Source organism: Erinaceus europaeus, chromosome 11 (genome assembly GCF_950295315.1).
Source record: "Erinaceus europaeus chromosome 11, mEriEur2.1, whole genome shotgun sequence".
Classification (NCBI taxonomy): Eukaryota; Metazoa; Chordata; class Mammalia; order Eulipotyphla; family Erinaceidae; genus Erinaceus; species Erinaceus europaeus.
In genome coordinates this window covers 6,108,576-6,128,109 of record NC_080172.1, presented here as the reverse complement: position 1 = coordinate 6,128,109, position 19,534 = coordinate 6,108,576, and the positions used below count along the sequence as shown (strand labels likewise).

The window sequence follows — 19,534 nt, the reverse complement described above, 5'->3', positions numbered from 1 at the left end:
TTTGTGGTTAGAACAGAGAAATTGAGAGAGGAGGGGGAGCAAAGAGGGAGAGAGAAAAAGAGACACCTGCAGACCTGTTTCACCGCTTGTGAAGCGACTCCCCCTGCAGGTGGGCAGCTGGGGGCTCCAACTGGGATCCTTAGGTGGGTCCTTGCACTTTGTGCCACGTGCGCGTAACCAGGTGACTTTGTGCCACGTGTGCTTAACCAGGTGCGCCAGCTTTTACAGAAGCTCAACAGACACCTGTTTCATGACTCGCAATCCCACTTGTAGGCCTGTACCCAACAGCAATGTGTCTATGGAGACGTACAGTGCAAAGTTAACCATCACCGTTTTTTCAGTGCCCCAAATGTGAGAATAAATACATTGAAATACATTCACACAACGGAACACTATACAGCAAAAGGATGAATGAATTACAGATCCTAAAACATCTCTTAAATATAAAGGGCTAGTAAAATAAGTCAGAAAACAGAATATATTCTATGTGACGCCCTTGTGTTTAGCACTGAAACAAGTACAACTCATGGATGCTCTTTGGAGTCCCTGCCAACTGGGGGGCGGGGGGAATAGGAGGGAGCCTTCCAGAGACCCTCTATCACCAGTGCTGAGACAAGTCACCTGGGCCAAAGCTGATGGTCCTATGGTGGCAAAGCTGACGGTAGGGAGTTCTGGGGGGACCTGTGGGGACATAAAGCCGAGCTTCCAAGAAGAAAGTTTGGTCCTGGAGCCCAGGTGTTGGTGCTCCTGGTTGAGCGCACATATTACAGTGCTGAAGGATCCAGGTTCAAGCCCCTGGTCCCCACCTGCAGGGGGAAAGCTTCACGGGTGGTGAAGCAGGGCTGCAGGCGTCTCTCTGTCTCTCCCCCTCTCCCTCTCCCCCTTTCTATCTCCTCCTCCTGTCTCAATTTTTCTCTGTCTCTATGAAATAATAAACAAAGTTTGGTCCTGGGTGGATGACTTTTGGGCCAGCCACTATCCCCCCCCCAGCCGGCCAGTCATTCCCCAGCCTAAGCTCCAGCCCCCCCCCCCCCCCCCCCCCCCCGCTCTCTGCGTGGAGCAGGGAGCGGGGACAGAGTGGCACCTACCGGCTTCAGCTACTCCAGCCACCACGAGGCGCGGGAGAAAGACCAGGACCCCGGAGCCACCGGCTAGGGGCCCGACATCGCCTGGACTGCGCGTCCCGGGTCCGTGCGCGCGGCTGCACGTGGGAAACTTCGGCGGCTGCGGGGAGCAGGACCCCGGGGTACCCCGCCCAGGCCCTGGCAGCCGCGCCCCCCGCGTCCCCCCAAGACAGACTGCAGCGCCGGGGGCCAAAGGCTGCAGGGGCCTGGCGGGAGACCCTGCCCAGCCCTCCGGGGCCGCGCCCCCCAACAATTCTCGCTTGGTGGAAGCTGGAGCGCAGACCCCGCCGGGACTGCAGACAGCGGATGGGGTGACCGGCCGCCCGCGACCCCGCAGCGCCTGGGGTGGGGGGAGAGGTAGGGGTGGGGTGGGGTGGAAGCGGGCCGAGGCCTCGCCGGCCGGGGGTCTGGAGTCTGGGGTCTGGGGTCCGGGGTCCGGGAGGCGCGTCTCGGCAGGTGCCCCCGCAGGCGGTGCGCGCAGTGGCGGGAGGCGGGTGGGCGCTGCGCAGCGATTTGCAGCCGCCGCCTCTGCAAATGGGAAGCGGGCGGGGGCCGGGGGGCGGGCCGCCCAATCCCCGAGCCTGCCGGGCGCGCCCAGCCTGGGGACCGCTAGCCGGGACCCTGCCATCCATCCGGGAGCCGGCGAGCAGGAGTGAGGAAGCCCCCCACCCCGGGTGCCCCCCTTCTGCAGCGCCATTTCTCAAGGGGAGCGCGGCGACCTCCGGGGGGGGGGCTGCGCCGGGGGCAGCTGCGCAGCGACTCCCGGCAGAACCACGTCTAGTGGGTGGCGACCGCCCAGCCCACCCCCTGCACCCCCACCCCCACGCCGGGGTCCTGGGACCCCGACACAGAGCGCGCACCCCGCCCCCATCAGCGCCCCGGCGCGGTCGCCCCAGTCACCTTCCTGTGCCCTTCTCCTAACAGCACCTCGGACTCGCACCCTGCTGCTCTGGGGAAAACGAAAAACCAAAAGCAACAAACAACAAACTGATGGAAAAGGTGCTGATTTCTGAAGCCGGAGGGGACTGCGGAGACGCTCCCAGCATCCACAGCATCTTGGAAATCGCATCACCTTGATACCTGGAGGTACAGGCTGATGTGTCGTGTGTGTGTGTGTGTGTGTGTGTGTGTGTGTGTGTGTGTGTGTGTGAGTGTGTGTGAGTGAGTGTGTGTGTGAGTGTGTGTGTGTGAGTGTGTGTGAGTGTGTGTGTGTGAGTGTGTGTGTGTGAGAGTGTGTGAGTGTGTGTGTGTGTGAGTGTGTGTGTGTGTGTGAGTGTGTGTGTGAGTGTGTGTGAGTGTGTGTGTGTGTGTGTGTGAGTGTGTGTGAGTGTGTGAGTGTGTGTGTGAGTGTGTGTGTGTGAGTGTGTGTGAGTGTGAGTGTGAGTGTGTCAGTGTGTGTGTGTGAGTGTGAGTGTGTGAGTGAGTGTGAGTGTGTGTGTGTGTGAGTGTGTGTGTGTGAGTGTCTGTGTGTGAGTGAGTGTATGTGAGTGTGAGTGTGAGTGTGTGTGAGTGTGTGTGAGTGTGTGTGTGTGAGTGTGTGTGTGAGAGTGTGTGTGTGAGTGTATGTGAGTGTGTGTGTGTGAGTGTGTGTGAGTGTGTGTGTGAGTGTGTGTGTGAGTGTGTGTGTGTGAGTGTGTGTGTGTGTGAGTGTGTGTGTGAGTGTGTGTGTGAGTGTGTGTGTGAGTGTGTGTGAGTGTGAGTGTGAGTGTGTCAGTGTGTGTGTGTGAGTGTGAGTGTGTGTGTGAGTGTGTGTGTGTGAGTGTCTGTGTGTGAGTGAGTGTATGTGAGTGTGTGTGTGAGTGTGAGTGTGTGAGTGTGTGTGAGTGTGTGTGTGTGTGTGTGAGTGTGTGTGTGAGTGTGTGTGAGTGTGAGTGTGAGTGTGTGAGTGTGTGTGAGTGTGTGTGTGTGAGTGTGTGTGTGTGTTGGGAAGGGGTGGGGTGGGGGGGTTGACAGGGAGAGGTGGGGGCGTAGCAGCCCCACATCCCAGCACTGGAGACTTGGGGGGGGGGAGGGGGCAGGGGGGAGTCGCGAAGTCACTAAAAGACACTAGCCCTCCTTTCTTTGGACAGTCTCTTAGGTGTGTCTTACAGGACAGTGCCAGGGAAGAGCACTTTTCTTGGCAAGACGTCCTATTTTCCTGGGACAATCTCAGATGCGTTTTTTTGTTCTGACGTTCGTCCTTTTCTCTTGCCTGGGGAGATTGTTTTGCCTGTGGCTGGCTGGCAGGCTGACTTCTCTCTAAGAGTATTGTGGTTTGGGGCTGCCTACTGGGAGACTGGATTCTTTTTTTTTTATTTTTTTATTTTTTATCCAGATCTGTCTGGGGAGGGACCAGGCAGCAAACACCTCCAGTCTCTGATCCCATCTAACTCAAGGCTCTCCTCTTGTCTAGGACCTAGAAACTCCACTTAGCCCTCTTCATTTAGCCATCTCTACCCTTGCCTCCTGCAGGAGAGTTAAGCTTCAGACCACCTGCAACTTATGACAGAGACTGGCTGCTTATAGGAGCCCTTCCAAATGCCAAGTAGAATTGCAGCTAGAGAGAGATACCTTGTGGCAGGTCTTTCTCCCAGTGTCCATAAGAAACTCTCCCCCATTGAGCCACTGGGAATGGAGCCTGAAGCGTTGCTGTTGTTATTATTTTAAAGAGTGTGACTTTTAAGATTATAGTTTTATTTATTTATTATTGGGCAGAGACAGAGAGAAATTGAGAAGGGAGAGGGAGATAGAGAGGGAAAGAACCCTGCTTCACCAGTTGTAAAGCTTTCCCTTTGCAGGTGGGGACCAGGGCCTTGAACCTGGGTCCTTGTGCACTGTAATGTGAGTGCTTGACTAGGTGCGCCACCACCTGGCTCCCTAGAGTATGTATTTACTAGAGACTGAGGTGGAGAAGGAGAGAGGAAGAGACACCTGCAGCCCTGTTTCACTGCGTGTGAAGCATCCTTCCCCCAACCTCCCATTCCCCCACAGGGAGCTTTAATCCCGGGGTCTTGGGCATGGTCACAAGTGCATTCAATTGGGTACAGCACTACCTATAGAATAATTATATATACCTATACAGTAATATAGTTCATATTATTATTACTAATTATTGTATTCCTTTATTATTGGATAGAGACAGAGACAAATTGAGAGGGGAGGGAGTAACAGAGAAGACAGAGAGACACCTAGAGCCCTGCTTCACTACTTATGAAGCTTTCCCCCTGCAGGTGGGGACCAGGGGCTTGAACCTGGGTCCTTGCACACTGTAGTGTATTGCGCTTAAGCAGATGTGCTACCACCTGGCCCCTTACTATTTTTCTTTTTTTCTTTTTTGCCTCCAAGTTTATTGCTGGGGCTCAGTGCCTGCACTATAAACCCACTGCTCCTGGAGGCCACTTTTCCCATTTTGTTGCCCTTGTTGTTACCCTTATTGTTGTTGTCATTGCTATTGTTGTTATTGGATAGGACAGAGAGAAATTGAGAGAGATGGGGAGACAGAGAGGAGGAGAGAAAGATAGACACCTACAGACCTGCTTCACCACGTGTAAAGTGACCCCCCTGCCGGTGGGAAGCCAGGGGCTCGAACAGGATCCTTATGCCAGTCCTTATGCTATGTGCCATGTGCGCTTAACGCATTGCGCTACCGGCCAGCCACCCCTCCCTATTATTATTTTTAAAACAAGCTCTCCATGTGATTCTTTGGCCCACAGTAGGTACATACATTCTGAAGGGAACATGATCTTCCTTCATCAGACCCTGCCAGGCCAGAGGAGTCACTTGTGTAATACCTCCATTGGATGATGCTTGCGTAGAAGCTGGCATTAGCTGAATTCCTAAGTGGCAGGTGTCCTGGGAAGTGTTAAAAAATCCTGAGTTGGGAGTCGGGCCGTAGCGCAGCAGGTTAAGCGCAGGTGGCGCAAAGCACAAGGACTGGCATAAGGATCCCGGTTTGAACCCCGGCTCCCCACCTGCAGGGGAGTCGCTTCACAGGCGGTGAAGCAGGTCTGCAGGTGTCTATCTTTCTCTCCCCCTCTCTGTCTTCCCCTCCTCTCTCCGTTTCTCTCTGTCCTATCCAACAACGACGACAACAACAATAATAATAACTACAACAATAAAACAACAAGGGCAACAAAAGGGAATAAATAAATAAAATAAAATAAATAAAAAATCCTGAGTTGTCCACTGTAAATAAGAGGTTATCCGCATGTTAGGGGTGAGGTAACAAGGGCTTGGTAACTCAGGAAGTCAGCCTGCCTCTCCTGAACAAGCTGCAGCTCTCTTCTCTTTGTGAGCAGCACAAGGACAGGGACCCAGGGACCAGTGCTACAATGAGGGCCCGAATTGCATCTGAATCCCATTTGTTAACTGACACCCCTCTCTACGCTCTCCTCACAAAGTCTGGATGACTAACTTTGTCAGAGGTTAGCATAGATCTTGTTCAGAAGGAGAGCAAGAGAGGTTCACAGGGAAATAATATCTCTCTAGATGAAAGGGAAATTGGGGGTGGCTTGCAGAGGGAAAGGAAAAAAAAAAAAACCACCAGAAAGGCCAAACCTATCATCTCCAAGATGGCTTTTAAAGTACCCCATGTGGTACCGGTGTGTTAGAATGAGGCATGAATAAGGCATAAGAGGAGAGCCTTCTCTGTGGGCAACTGGCATCCAAGAGGGGAGGGGATATTAAGGCGAAGGACATGGGAACAGCTCATTAAATCTTGGAGAAGAAGCCAGTGAGTGGAATGACTTTGGGAGAATCCTTCCATCTTGCATTCTTCCTCAGCCTCCTTATTGGCAGGGAATGGGAACCAGAGCGGTATGTGCCTGCACTCTTCTCCTCGATTTTGCTTGGAGGGTAGGCTGTTCCTCACACAGAGGGCGAGGGCGAGGGCGAGGGCGAGGGAGAGGGAGAGGGAGAGGGAGAGGGAGAGGGAGAGGGAGAGGGCGAGAGAGAGAGATGTTTTCTGTGTATAGAATCCACCCCAGACATCTTTATAGGCTCACAACCAGTGAAATATGATTAACTGAACAAGGACTTATAGAGGATGTCTTAACTAATAGTTAAAAAGAAAGAACTAGTCTCCAAACAGAAGAGATGTGAGGAATGAATCATCAGTATTTGTATAACTGAATAGTTTTGATTTCCTTCAGTGGGAACTGACAGCTGGTTGAGAGAAAAGTCATCCAGGAAGAGAAAAGATTTAAGGGAAGTCTGGAATTTGGAATGTCTCCAGGTAGCTTTCTATTTCCATTTAGAGTGGGGACCTGGAGGAGGTGAACGTAGTAACGCTTTAAGATGTTTCACTTACTGACACTTATTTTAGCAGTGTTCATCATTCTAACATCTACTGCTATTAAATCTGTTTTTTTTTTTTTTTCTTTCCCTGACTTCCAGGACCTTGGTGGCAAGGCAGAGGGGCTGGATATTCCAACACTAATTCTGTGGAATGCCACTTTATTGCTCCCCCCTTTTTTTCCGAGCACTCTGCATCCCACTTTGGGAGAATATATCTTTGTTTGCTTAGGACATTAGGTGTCTGAATCTTGGAGCAAAATACCTGGGACTCGGTTGTGTCCACAGACTTTCAACCTTCATCTCACTTACAGCCTTTTGCTCCCCCTGCCCCCGCCAGTGGATGTATCACTCGGAGCCTGGAACCCTAAACACCATGGACCCCACCAGCAGGTCTCCCTTCTCTCTGTGTGGACCTCTGTGGCTTCTTGAGCACTGCAGCTTCTGCTCTGCTAAGGCCTGTTTTTCCTGTTTCCAAAGCTTTTTTTTTTAATTACTCATTTTATTTCCTGTACTTTTCTTATTCAGAATATATATATATATATATATATATATATATATTTTAAAAACCATTTCAATATAACTCATCTGTAACTTTAGTGGTGCCTTGGAGGTAGAGAGGTACTAAAGAGTACAGTAAATATGCTCTGTGATACTAAGGGCATTCTAATTTTAAAATAAGTACAAGTTGCCCAGATGTTTAACAATTACCACCTTATAATGATGTTGAAATTATCAAGGAAAGAGCATTTAAAAGATGTCTTTCCACATTTCCCTTTGTAGATTGTACTTAAGGATATGAGGCACTACAGATACAAATAAAGAAGTAAACAATTAGGAGACTAGGAGATATCAGTAGCTTGCCTGTGGGGTACACAGGCAGAACGATAAGCTTGGAGCCCCAGCGTCAGGTAGCTTGCACAAGAGATGCTATGCTGTCTCTCCTCTGTCACCCGCCAACCTATCTTAAATTTTAAAAGAAAAAGAGTATGCTAACAAGCCAATTAAAAAATTATTTTTATTTTATTGCAAGGAAATAAAATCTCAGAGAGACTGAGATGGAAAGGAGAAGTAGAGAAGGGAGGAAGGAAGGGGGAGAGAGAGGCCTGCAGCAGTACGTCACCATTTTTTTACGTCACCATTTTTTAAGCTTCCCCCTATAGGTGGAGACCAGGGGCTTGAACCCAGGTCTTTGTGCATGGTACCATGTCTGCTTAACCACATGTACCGCCACCAAGCTCCCAGGCCAAAAAAAAAAAATTTTTTTTTTGCCTCCAGGGTTATTGCTGGGCTTGGTGCCTGCACTACAAATCCACTGCTCCTGGAGGCCATTTTCCCCATTTTGTTACCCTTGTTGTTATTTTTGTTATTGCTGTTTTTTTTTTAAATAGGACAGAGAGAAATTGAGAAGGGGAGGAGACAGAGAGGGGGAGAGAAAGATAGACACCTGCAGATCTCTTCACTGCTTACGAAGAGACTCTCCTGCAGGTGGGGAGCCGGGGGCTCGAACCTGGATCCTATGTCGGCTCTTGTGCTTAGCACCACGTGCGTTTAACCATTGCAGTACTCCCTCTTTTTTTTTTTATATATATATTTTATCTGTTATTTAAATAGGTAGTAGGTTTGAGACATGATAGGAATTAAATATAAATTTTGAAATAAGAAATTTACAAAGAAGAATGCAGTGAGTAGGAAGGTACCACCATAGGGTTTTTTTGGTTTGGTTTTTTTTTTTTTTTTTTTTTCCTTCCTTCCTTCCTTCCTTCCTTCCTTCCTTCCTTCCTTCCTTCTTTCCAGTTGCCACCAGTTTCCTTGCTGGGTCTCTGTACCTGCACGATGAACCCACTGCTCCCAATAGCTACTTTTCCCTTTGTTTATTATGTATTTGATAGGACAGAGAGAAGTTGAGAGGAGAAGAGAAAAAAGAGGAGAAAAAGAGATACCTGCAGGCTGCCTGCTTCAGTGCTCTTGAAGTGACTGACCTCTCTAGGTGGGGATGGGGCTTTGAACTTGGGCCCTTGCCCCTAAGCTCACGGAATCTACTCAGTTCTCAGTGTGTGCAGGTGTGTGACTATGTGCCATGATGAGAACCTATTTTCTGATTATGCCCTTTCAGTCCAGGAGCTCATGATTCTCCAGTGCAGAAACTCGTCTGTCCTTAGCCATCAGCTCCTTTCCTGCTTTCTTTTACCCCATGACAGGATGGTCAGGGACATCATGATACATTTTTGCACAGGACAACAACAACAACAAAACACGTCATGACTTTTCTGACAGACCAATATTTTCTCTTGCAGGGGCTTATAGTCATGGAATGGTGGATTTCCTGACTTTGTCCTTCTAGGGTTTTTTGTTTGTTTGTTTGTTTTTTAAATGTTTTTTCATATTCTTTTTTCACAAAAGATGATTCTTGTTTCATGTTCACAATATCCTGATCCTACTGAGTTTCTGAAGTTTTCATTTTCCTGACGAAAATCAGTGCCCTCCAAATTGCATCTCTTCCTATTTGTTCTTGTCTCTAATGTTATAGAAAGGATTTAGAGGGCAGGGGTAGATAGCATAGTGGTTATGTCAAGAAACTCTCATGCCTGAGGCTCCAAAGTCCCAAGTTCTATTCCCTGCACCATCATAAGCCAGAGCTGAGCAGTGCTCTGGTGGGGAAAAAAAAAAAAAAAAAGATGTAGTTTTTTATTTTTTTATTTTTTTATTTTTTTTACTGTCTGCTCATGAGTGAAAGAGTAGGATTCAGAAGCCGATGAGAAGCCTTGGGCACAGGGGTGAGGTGAGGCTTGTCACCTTGTAACTGTCTGTGAGCTGGGTGGCATGCTGGGAAATCTCCCTGTGATCAGAATGCTAGGTATTTCCTTGCAGACAAGACCCACTCCCCACAGAAGAATACAGTAGCAACTTCTGCCTGCAGAGTAAGAAAGAGTGTGGCTGCCTGTCTTCTTGGAGCAGAGTTGCAGTGGGGGTGGGGGGGGTGGGGGGGTGGGGGGGGGATGGGGGAGTATGTCCTTTCATTCAGTAGTCAGTAAATAGAAATCACACAGCCTCCATTTTCCAGGGCTTAAACACAGCCTACCTTTTTCATCTCTTCCAAAGATTAAACCTTAAGAGGGCCAGGTGGTGGCACACTTAGTTGAGTGCACATGCTACAAGGCACAAGAATGTGGGTTCAAGCCCCTGGCCCCCACCTGCATGGGGGAAGCTCCCTAAAAGGTGAAGCAGGGCTGCAGGTATCTTTTTCTTTCACTCACGATCTCCCCACCCTTATTGATTTCTCTGTCTCTACTGAAATAAATAAATACATGAAATATTTTATTTTAAAAATCTTTTTATTTTTTTATTTATTTTTGGATAGAAACGAGAAATTGAGAGGGGTTGGGGGAGATAGAGATGGAAAGACACAGAGACATCTGCAGCCCTGCTTCATCACTTGTGAAGCTTTCCCCCTGCAGGTGGAGACCAGAGACTTGAACCTGGGTCTTTGTGCATTATATGTGCGCTTAATCAAGGTGCGCCAGCACCTGGCTGATAAATAAAATATTTTATTTGAAAAATTAATCTTTAAACGTTTCCTTTTTTTTTTTTTGCCTCCAAGATTATTGCCTGGGGTTTGGTGCCAACACTATGAATCCACTGCTCCTGGTGACCATTTTTTTTCCATTTTATTGGATAGGACAGAGAGAAATTGAGAGAAGAGGGAGAGAGAGAGAGAGAGAGAGAGAGAGACCTACAGACCTGCTCACCCCTTGTGAAGCACCCCACCTGCAGGTGGAGAGCCGGGGACTCGAACCCAGGTCCTTGCATGTGTCCTTACGTGTGTGCTTAGTCGGGTATACCTCCACCCGGCTCCCTCTTTAAACGTCCTAGGGCAGTGGAGGGGTAGTTTCCCATCTCCTAGTGGCTTCCAGTGGGGGAAGGACCTGAGACAGTGCTTTTAAAGTCTCGCTGTGCATAGAGACCACCAGAGATCTTAAACATACGTTGTAATTCACTAGGGCTGGAGAAAAGCCTGGGATTTTGCATATCAAATAGATCTCAGGTTATTATGCTACTGGTGGTCCAAGTTGGAGTCATACTTCCAGTAGCAAGGGTACAGGGATCTAGCTGCTTCCTGACAGCTGTTAGCCTCTTTATTTTAACTGTACTTTGCACCTCCTTCCCGGCTTCTAGGGCTTCCTTTTGCTGTGTCTTCTCAAGGATTCTGTAGCGTACAGGGGCTGGGTTCTCAGCTTTACCGTTAATGACACTACACCATCTTTTCTGGCTGGCTAAGTCTGGTTTCTAGTGTGTCAGATGCTGCTGTAGGGCCGGCAAACAGTCACTTGGTTAATGTGTTGCATCAGTGTGTGAGGGACCCATGTTTGAGCTGGGTCCCCATCGCACTGATGGAAGCTTCAGTCTGTGGTCTGTGGTCTCTTTCACTCTCTCTGCTTCTCTGTTTATATCATGTAAAAATAAAATTGTGGGAGTCGGGTGGTAGTGCAGTGGATTAAATGCAGGTGGCACAAAGCACAAGGACCAGCTTAAGGATCCCCGGTTCAAGCCCCCGGCTCCCCACCTGCAGGGGAGTCGCTTCACAGGCGGTGAAGCAGGTCTGCAGGTGTCTGTCTTTCTCTCCCCCTCTCTGTCTTCCCCTCCTCTCTCCATTTCTCTGTGTCCTGTCCAACAACAACGACATCAATCATAACTACAACAATAAAACAACAAGGGCAACAAAAGGGAATAAATAATAAATATTTTAAAAAATAAAGTAATAAAATAAAATTTTGGGAGCCCAGCGGTAGCGCATGCGGGTTAAGCGCACGTGGCACAAAGTGCAAGGACCGGCATAAGGATCCTGGTTCGAGCCCCAGCTCCCCACTTACAGGGGAGTTGCTTCACAGAAGGTGAAGCAGGTCTGCAGGTGTCTATCTTTCTCTCCCCCTCTGCCTTCCCCTCCTCTTTCTATTTCTCTCTGTCCTATCTAACAACGACGACATCGATAACAACAATAATAACAAACAACAACAATAAAAAAAAAACAAGGGCAACAAAAGGGAAAATAAATATTTTTTAATTAAAAATAAAATAAAATTGTTCTTGCCGTCTGCCTTTTTCCTTCTTGCCATCTTTCTGAATCCATATACTCCAACAACTATTTTAGTTCAAGAGGTTTTGTCTGCTAAAAGATTGACCTGACATTTGGTTACATAAGCAGAAGTAGAGCCACTTAGTGATAAACAGCTGTACTATTTCAAGCCTCTGTGTCTTTGTGCAAGGACAATCCTCAGCTTTTCTTTCCCTCTTTTGTTTGCCTGCCAAGCTTCTTCTTCTTCTTTTTTTTTCTTAACATAAATAAAATGAACTTTCTTACTTTAAAAATCATCTCATTGAGGGAATAGTGGCTTACAGGACAATTGTGGACACAAGGGTATAGTTTCTTCTTTCCCTTCCATAGACATCTGCATGCCACCCCCCACCACCAAAGTGAATCCTTCTCCACCAATGCTATTGCTATTATTTATTTATTTATTTATTTATTTGCCTCCAGGGTTGTCACTCGGACTTGGTGGTGGCACTATGAATCCACAGCTGCTGGTGGTCATTTTTTTTTTTTTTTTACATTGTATTGGCTAGGACAGAGAGAAATTGAAAAGGGGGGGGGGAAGATAGACATCTGCAGACCTGAAGTATCCCCCCTGCAGAAGGGGAGCTAGGGGCATCGAACCTGGGTCCTTGGGCTTAGTACTATGTACAATTAACCAGGTGTGCCACCACCTGACCACCCCCCCACCCCGTGCATTCTCTATCCCCTTCCAGCTTTCTGTTCCCCCAGAGTCCTTTGCTTTGCTGCAACACACCATACTCAGCCCCGGTTTTGTCCTCTGTTCCCCTTTTCTTTCTTTGTTGCTTAAGTTCCATCTGTAAGTAAGATCGTCTGGTCTTTGTCCTTCTCTTTCTGTCATAGCACATATAGCGTGATTTCTTCAGGTTCCACTCAGGATGAGGCAAAGGCGATAATTTCATCATTTCTTTCTTCTTTTTTAAAGATACTTTTTATTATACTTATTTATTGGATAGAGACAGCCAGAAATTTAGAGGGAAGAAGGAGGGAGAGAGGGAGAGAGACAGACACGCACACACCTGTAGCCCTGCTTTGCTACTCACAAAGCTTTTCCCCCTGCAGGTGGAGACCAAGGGCTTGAACCTGGTTCTCTGTGCACTCAGCCAGGTGCGCCACCACCTGGTCCCTGTACGATGCTTTCTTAGTCACTTGTCTGTCGGTGGCCGTTGGTTTCCACATTTGAACTATTTACGAGTAGTGCTGTCATACTTAGGTATACATAGATATCTTCTGGTAGGTCTTTTTAACTTTTTAAAATTTATTCATAAGATAAAAATATCGACAAGACCATAGGATAAGAGGGGGTACAATTTTACACAATTTCCACCACCAGAGTTGCGTATCCTATCTATCCCATCCCCTCCCCTGATAGCTTTCCTATTCTTTATCCCTCTATGATCCTACAATTCTTCTAGAGATTTAGTAAAAACAAAATGACACCAACCTTACTTCCCTGGACAGACGACCTCACCAGTGTGTCCTGGAACCTCACCGCCTCAAAGCCCTGCCCCACTAGGGAAAGACAGAGACAGGCTAGGGGTGTGGATCCACCTGCCAACACCCATGTCCAGCAGAGAAGCAATTACAGAAGCCAGACCTTCCACCCTCTGCATCCCACAATGACCCTGGGTCCATACTCCCAGAGGGTTAAAGAATAGGAAAGCTATCAGGGGAGAGGATGGGATACAGAGGTTTGGTGGTGAGAACTGTGTGGAGTTGTACCCCTCTTATCCTATGGTTTAGTCAATGTTTCCTTTTTATAAACAAAAATTTAAAAAAAAACACACAACAGAACGCACTGGGAATAGTGGAGTCATTGTGCAGGTTCTGAGCGTCTTGGTGGCAAAAGCAAATAAACTTACCCCTCCAATTGGTAATCTAGATATTAGCTACAGTATTAAACCGATGAGGATATTTGAATTACTTACCTCTAAGAACTTTGGTTCTCTTTTTAAAAAAAAATTATTTATGTATTATTGGATAGAGACTGAGAGAAATTGAGAGGGGCAGTGGGAAATAGAGAGGGAGAGAGACAGAGGGACATCTGCAGCCCTGCTTCACCACTCATGAAGCTTTCCCCCTGCAAGTGGGGACCAGGGGCTTGAACTTGGGTCCTTGGGCATTGTAGTGTGTGCGCTTAAGCAGGTGTGCCACTGCCTAGTCCCCTCTAAGAACTTTGAATTTAGTTAAGCTACCATAAATATGCTGTATCTTAATAAATCAATTCGCAGTTACACAGAACATTGGCTTTTCTGCTTAAAGTTGCATTTCAATATTATCTAAAAAGTTCAAGGTTGGAAAGATTCGTAGTAGCAGCATATCAAACTCAACATGCCTGAAGCCCCAGAGTTTCCAGGTTCAAGCCCAGTTACCACCATATCCCAGAGCTGAGCAGTGTTGTGGTCTCTTTCATTTTCTTATCATAAAAATAAATAGCTCTTCAAATATATATTTCACATGTATATTATTGTTTAATGTGAGGTTTAGAGAAGCACTCAAGATGGTGTTAAAAAAACATTCAGTGGAGATTTTGAAAGGAAATTTTACTTCATAATTTTCAAAGTTTGTTACTATTCTAAGTTTTCTTTTATCTTTATCTTGGGGGACAGGCAGTAGTGCACTAGATTAAGGGCACATAGTACAAAGCACAAGGACCCACTCAAGGATCCCAGTTTAAGTCCCCAGCTTCCCATCTGCAGAAGGGTCGCTTACTAGCAGTGAAACAGGTCTGCAAGTATCTGTCTTTCTCTTCCTCTGTCTCCTCCTCCTCTCTCAATTTCTCTTTAAAGAAAAATGGCCACAGGAGCAGTGGATTCGTAGTGCTAGCACTGAGCCCCAGTGATAATCCTGGAGGCAAAAAAAAAAAAAAAACCACAAAAACCCCAAATTTTTATCTTGCAAACTCATTATTTTACTTTATGTATTAGTCACAGTCTTTTTTTTTATTTCTTTATTGGGGAATTAATGTTTTACATTCAACAGTAAATACAATAGTCTGTACATGCATAACATTTCCCAGTTTTCCATATAACAATACAACCCCCACTAGGTCCTCTGTCATCCTTCTTGGATCTGTATTAGTCACAGTCTTTTTTCTAATTATTTTTGTACACTTATTTATTTCTGGATAGGGGCAGGGAGAAATTAAGAGGGAAGGGGGAGATAGAGAAAGAGGGACCCCGGCAGCATTGCTCACTACTTGTGAAGCTTCCTCTCCCCTCCCTGCAAGAAGGGACCAAGGGCTTGGACCAGGGTCCTTGTGCACCGCAGCACGTGTCCTCTACCAAGGATGCCACCACTCCATTCCCAGGAGCTATCTTTTGACCTCTTCCTCTGGATGTACTTAGACATTCTTCGTGATGACTGAAGCGACTACAGGTTGGGACGCTGATTCTGGTTAATCATTCGGTCTTCGTCTTCTTTGATAACCAGGTATTGATTTCACACTTGGGAAAATGGATGAAGGAGCAGAGATTTCAAGTGATGGAAACTCCCTGATCAAAGCTGTTCACCAGAGCCGGCTGCGTCTCACGAGACTCTTGCTAGAAGGGGGTGCGTACATCAATGAGAGCAACGACCGAGGGGAAACCCCTCTGATGATCGCTTGTAAGACCAGACACGTCGATCACCAAAGTGTCAGTAAAGCCAAAATGGTGAAATACCTGTTAGAAAACAATGCTGACCCTAACATCCAGGACAAATCTGGGAAGACCGCTTTGATGCACGCTTGCCTGGAAAAAGCTGGTCCTGAAGTGGCTTCTTTGCTCCTCGAGAGCGGGGCTGACCTCACCTTGCAGGACCACTCGAATTACTCAGCCCTCGTTTATGCCATAAATTCAGAAGACAGAGAAACCTTGAAGGTTCTGCTCAGCGCCTGCAAGGCGAAGGGGAAAGAGGTCATCATCATAACCACGGCAAAGTCACCGTCCGGCAAGCACACCACCAAACAGTACTTAAATATGCCTCCTGTGGGTAGGGATGGGGGCCAGTCCCCGGCCACCTGTGCCTCTCCCTCGGAAATAGACGTCAAAATGGTCTCCTTGCCACTCTCCCATTCTTCTGAGATGGAAACCCTGTTTGGCTTGGAAGATGTGGAGGCGTCAGGAAGCGGCAAAGATGCAGGGGATGCAGATTCCCCAGTGAAGAAACCTGGTCTGAGCTCCACTGGGTCCAAACTACCCTGGGTCAAGAGCACGCCCTTGTTAATGCACCAGAACAGAGTGGTCTCTTTGCAAGAAGACTTCCGGGATATGACCCCCGAGGAGGAATTAGCCTACAAAACCAGCGCGCTGGCTCTGTCCAAGAGGTTCATCACTCGGCACCAAAGCATTGATGTGAAAGACACTGCACATCTGCTACGAGCCTTCGAGCTCAACAGCTCAAGGAAGATGTCCTACGAGGAGATGAACTATCAGTCTTTTTTCTCGGAAGGGAACCAGCAGGCCGCTGAGATCCCAGACCCAGACCCAGACCGAGACCCAGACGTTCACCAGTTATTCGCTTCTGCCTTAAGAAGTATAGTGCAGAAACAGAACTGCGGGGCTGACCACTACAGCTCGGACTCCCAGCTTGCTCTCACGCCCACAGTGTTGGCAGATGGGAAAGCAGTGCTGGGGAAGAAAAAGGTTCTCTCGCCAGCTTCCTCCTTGTTGACAGGGTCCAAAGAGGTGTGGGAGAACCCGGCGGCGGCCCCCCTCGGCAGGAGAAGTCATGCCATCTTGGAAAGGCGTGGTTCAGGAGCTTTCTCTTTGGATCACAGTGTCACACAGACCAGACCGGGCTTTCTGCCACCTTTAAATGTGAACGCTCACCTTCCTTTCTCAGACCCCACGGTCAACAGTAAGATTTCGAGCCTTCTTCCTTCTGGTCAGAAAGTGCTTATGCCAACAGTTCCTAATTTCCCCAAAGAGTTCAGAAGTAAAAAAATGCTGTTAAGGAGACAATCGTTACAGACAGAACAGATCAAGCAATTAGTAAATTTTTAAGGCCTAGCTAAGGAGACACAGTCAGATTGTATTTATCTCACAAATAACTGCACTAGAGGAGCAATTTCGCGTCTGTCTTATTACATTTGTAATTTGTAACATTTAATTAAATTTTTTAAATTATATTTATTGGATAGAGACAGCCAGAATTCGAGAGGGTAGGGAGAGATAGAGAGGGAGAGAGACAGAGAGACACCTGCAGCCCTGCTTCAGCACTCACAAAGCTTTCCCCCTGCAGGTGGGAACCGGGGACTGGAACTCGGGTCCTTGTGGACTGAAACGTGCTTGGTCAGGTGCGCCACCAGCCAGCTCCTAAATCTCGCAGCTTGTTGGTATACTTGTTTAGTGAACCACAACATGTTTACTCCACTAGGCACAATAGACACATGCCTAGACTCTAGTCTTTCCTGAGGAATTCCTCTCTGAATTAATGCTGTTTTTCTCCAGGATTTGACAGTCTCTATGTGTTTCCAATTATTTTCTTTCTTTTCTTTTAAATCAGGGCCTCATGCATATGCAGCAGTGCCAGATTTTTTTCATTCAGAGAAAGACACACCCACAGAGAGAGAGAGAGAGAGAGAGAGAGAGAGAGAGAGAGAGAGAGAGACTGAGACTACAGTGCCAGAGGTTTCCTCTGGCTATATGGCAGCACTCTCCTATGATGCCAGGGTTCAAACACTGGTAAGGCACAAGCCCTCCCTAATCCTGATCTCTCTGGATTCTCTTTTTCTCTTTTCTTTTCCTTCTTTTTTCTTTTTTTTCTTTTTGCTTCCAGGGTTATTGCCGGGGCTTGGTGCTTGTGCTACAAATCCACTGCTCCAGGAGGCTGTTTTTCCCATTTTGTTGCCCTTGTTGTGGTTGTTATGTTGTTACAGCTGTTGTTGCTGGACAGGACAGAGAGAAATCAAGGGAGGAGGGGAAGACAGAGAGGGAGAGAGCCCCCTCTCTGTCTTCCCCTCCTCTCTCCATTTCTCTCTGTCCTGTCCAACAACGACGACACCACCAACAATAATAACTACAACAACAATAAAAACAAGGGCAACAAAAAGGAAATAATTTTTTTTTTTTTTAAGCAAATGGCTTTCATGCCTGAGGCTCTGAAGTCCTAGTTTCTTTTTTTTTAATTTTTTTTTTTAATTTAAGAAAGGATTAATTAACAAAACCATAGGGTAGGAGGGGTACAAATCCACACAATTCCCACCGCCCAATCTCCATATCCCACCCCCTCCCCCGATAGCTTTCCCATTCTCTATCCCTCTGGGAGCATGGACCCAGGGTCATTGAGGGTTGCAGAAGGTAGAAGGTCTGGCTTCTGTAATTGCTTCCTCGCTGAACATGGGCGTTGACTGGTCGGTCCATACTCCCAGTCTGCCTCTCTCTTTCCCTAGTAGGATGGGTCTCTGGGGAAGCTGAGCTCCAGGACACATTGGTGGGGTCTTCAATCCAGGGAAGTCTGGCCGGCATCCTGATGACACCTGGAACCTGGTGACTGAAAAGAGAGTTAACATACAAAGCCAAACAAATTGTTGAGCAATCATGGACCCAAAGCTTGGAAAAGTGGAGAGGAAGTATTAGGGAGGTACTCACTGCAAACTCTAGTATACTTCTGCTTTCTTACTTTGGTGCCATACTCCAAACTCAGTCAATTTCTGCTTTGCGTTTCTACTTCTTCTTCTTTTTTTTTTTTACATGCATAACGTTCCCCAGATTCCCATTTAGCAATACAACCCCCACTATTTCATTCATCATTTTTCATGGACCTGTATTCTACCCACCCACCCACCCACCCCAGAGTCTTTTACTTTGGTGTAATACTCCAATTCCATTTCAGGTTCGACTTGTGTTTTCTTTTCTAATCTTGTTTTTCAACTTCGGCCTGAGAGTGAGATCATCCCATATTCATCCTTCTGTTTCTGACTTATTTCACTCAACATGATTTTTTCAAGGTCCATCCAAGATCGGCTGAAAACGGTGGAGTCACCATTTTTTACAGCTGAGTAGTATTCCATTGTGTATATATACCACAACTTGCTCAGCCACTCATCTGTTGTTGGACACCTGGGTTGCTTCCAGGTTTTGGCTATTACAAATTGTGCTGCCAAGAACATATGCGTACACAGATCTTTTTGGATGGATGTGTTGGGTTCCTTAGGATATATCCCCAGGAGGGGAATTGCAGGGTCATAGGGTAGGTCCATTTCTAGCCTTCTGAGAGTTCTCCAGACTGTTCTCCACAGAGGTTGGACCAATTGACATTCCCACCAGCAGTGCAGGAGGGTTCCTTTGACCCCACATCCTCTCCAGCATTTGCTGCTGTTACCTTTTCTGTTGTGTGACATTCTCACAGGAGTGAAGTGATATCTCATTGTTGTCTTGATTTGCATTTCTCTGACAATCAGAGACTTGGAGCATTTTTTCATGTGTTTCTCGGCCTTTTGGATCTCTTCTGTGGTGAATATTCTGTCCAATTCCTCCCCCCATTTTTGGATGGGGTTATTTGTTGTCTTGTTGTTGAGTCTGGTAAGCTCTTTATATATGTTGGTTATTAAACTCTTATCTGATGTATGGCATGTAAAGATCTTCTCCCATTCTGTGAGGGGTCTCTTGATTTGGGTAGTGGTTTCTTTTGCTGTGAAGAAGCTTTTTAATTTGATGTAGTCCCATAGGTTTATACTTGCCTTAGTCTTCCTTGTAATTGGATTCGTTTCATTGAAAATGTCTTTAAAATTTATGCGGAAAAAAGTTCTTCCAATATTTTCCTCTAAGTATCTGATAGTTTCTGGTCTAACATCCAAGTCCTTGATCCACTTGGAATTTACTTTTGTATTTGGTGAAATACAGTGATTCAGCTTCATTCTTCTGCATGTTTCAACCCATTGTTTCCAACACCATTTGTTGAAGAGACTCTGCTTTCCCCATGTAATAGTCTGGGCCCCTTTGTCAAAGATTAGATGTCCATAGGTGTGGGGCCTCATTTCTGGGCTCTCAATTCTATTCCACTGGTCAGTGTGTCTGTTCATGTTCCAGTACCAAGCAGTTTTGAT

The 19,534-nt window shown here is 47.0% G+C and overlaps 2 protein-coding genes across 2 annotated transcripts in view; one reads left to right on the top strand and one right to left on the bottom strand.

Moving 5' to 3' along the window:
* The first annotated feature begins 1,954 nt into the window (after nt 1-1,954).
* ANKRD34B (ankyrin repeat domain 34B) lies at nt 1,955-17,556 on the top strand. Its single transcript, XM_007518703.3, has 2 exons — nt 1,955-2,210; nt 14,938-17,556. The coding sequence occupies exon 2, from the start codon at nt 14,961-14,963 to the stop codon at nt 16,488-16,490; it is 1,530 nt and encodes a 509-aa protein (XP_007518765.2). The 5' UTR covers nt 1,955-2,210; nt 14,938-14,960; the 3' UTR covers nt 16,491-17,556.
* FAM151B (family with sequence similarity 151 member B) overlaps nt 16,269-19,534 on the bottom strand; it is a 40,922-nt gene continuing 37,656 nt past the window's right edge. The window contains exon 7 of the mRNA XM_060201101.1: nt 16,269-16,398. The gene's annotated coding sequence lies outside the window, so the exon portion shown is untranslated. The remainder of the gene's footprint in view (nt 16,399-19,534) is intronic.

Excerpts from the sequence above, each read along its gene's own strand:
- ANKRD34B (XM_007518703.3), top strand. The coding sequence starts at position 14,961 with ATGGATGAAGGAGCAGAGATTTCAAGTGATGGAAACTCCCTGATCAAA.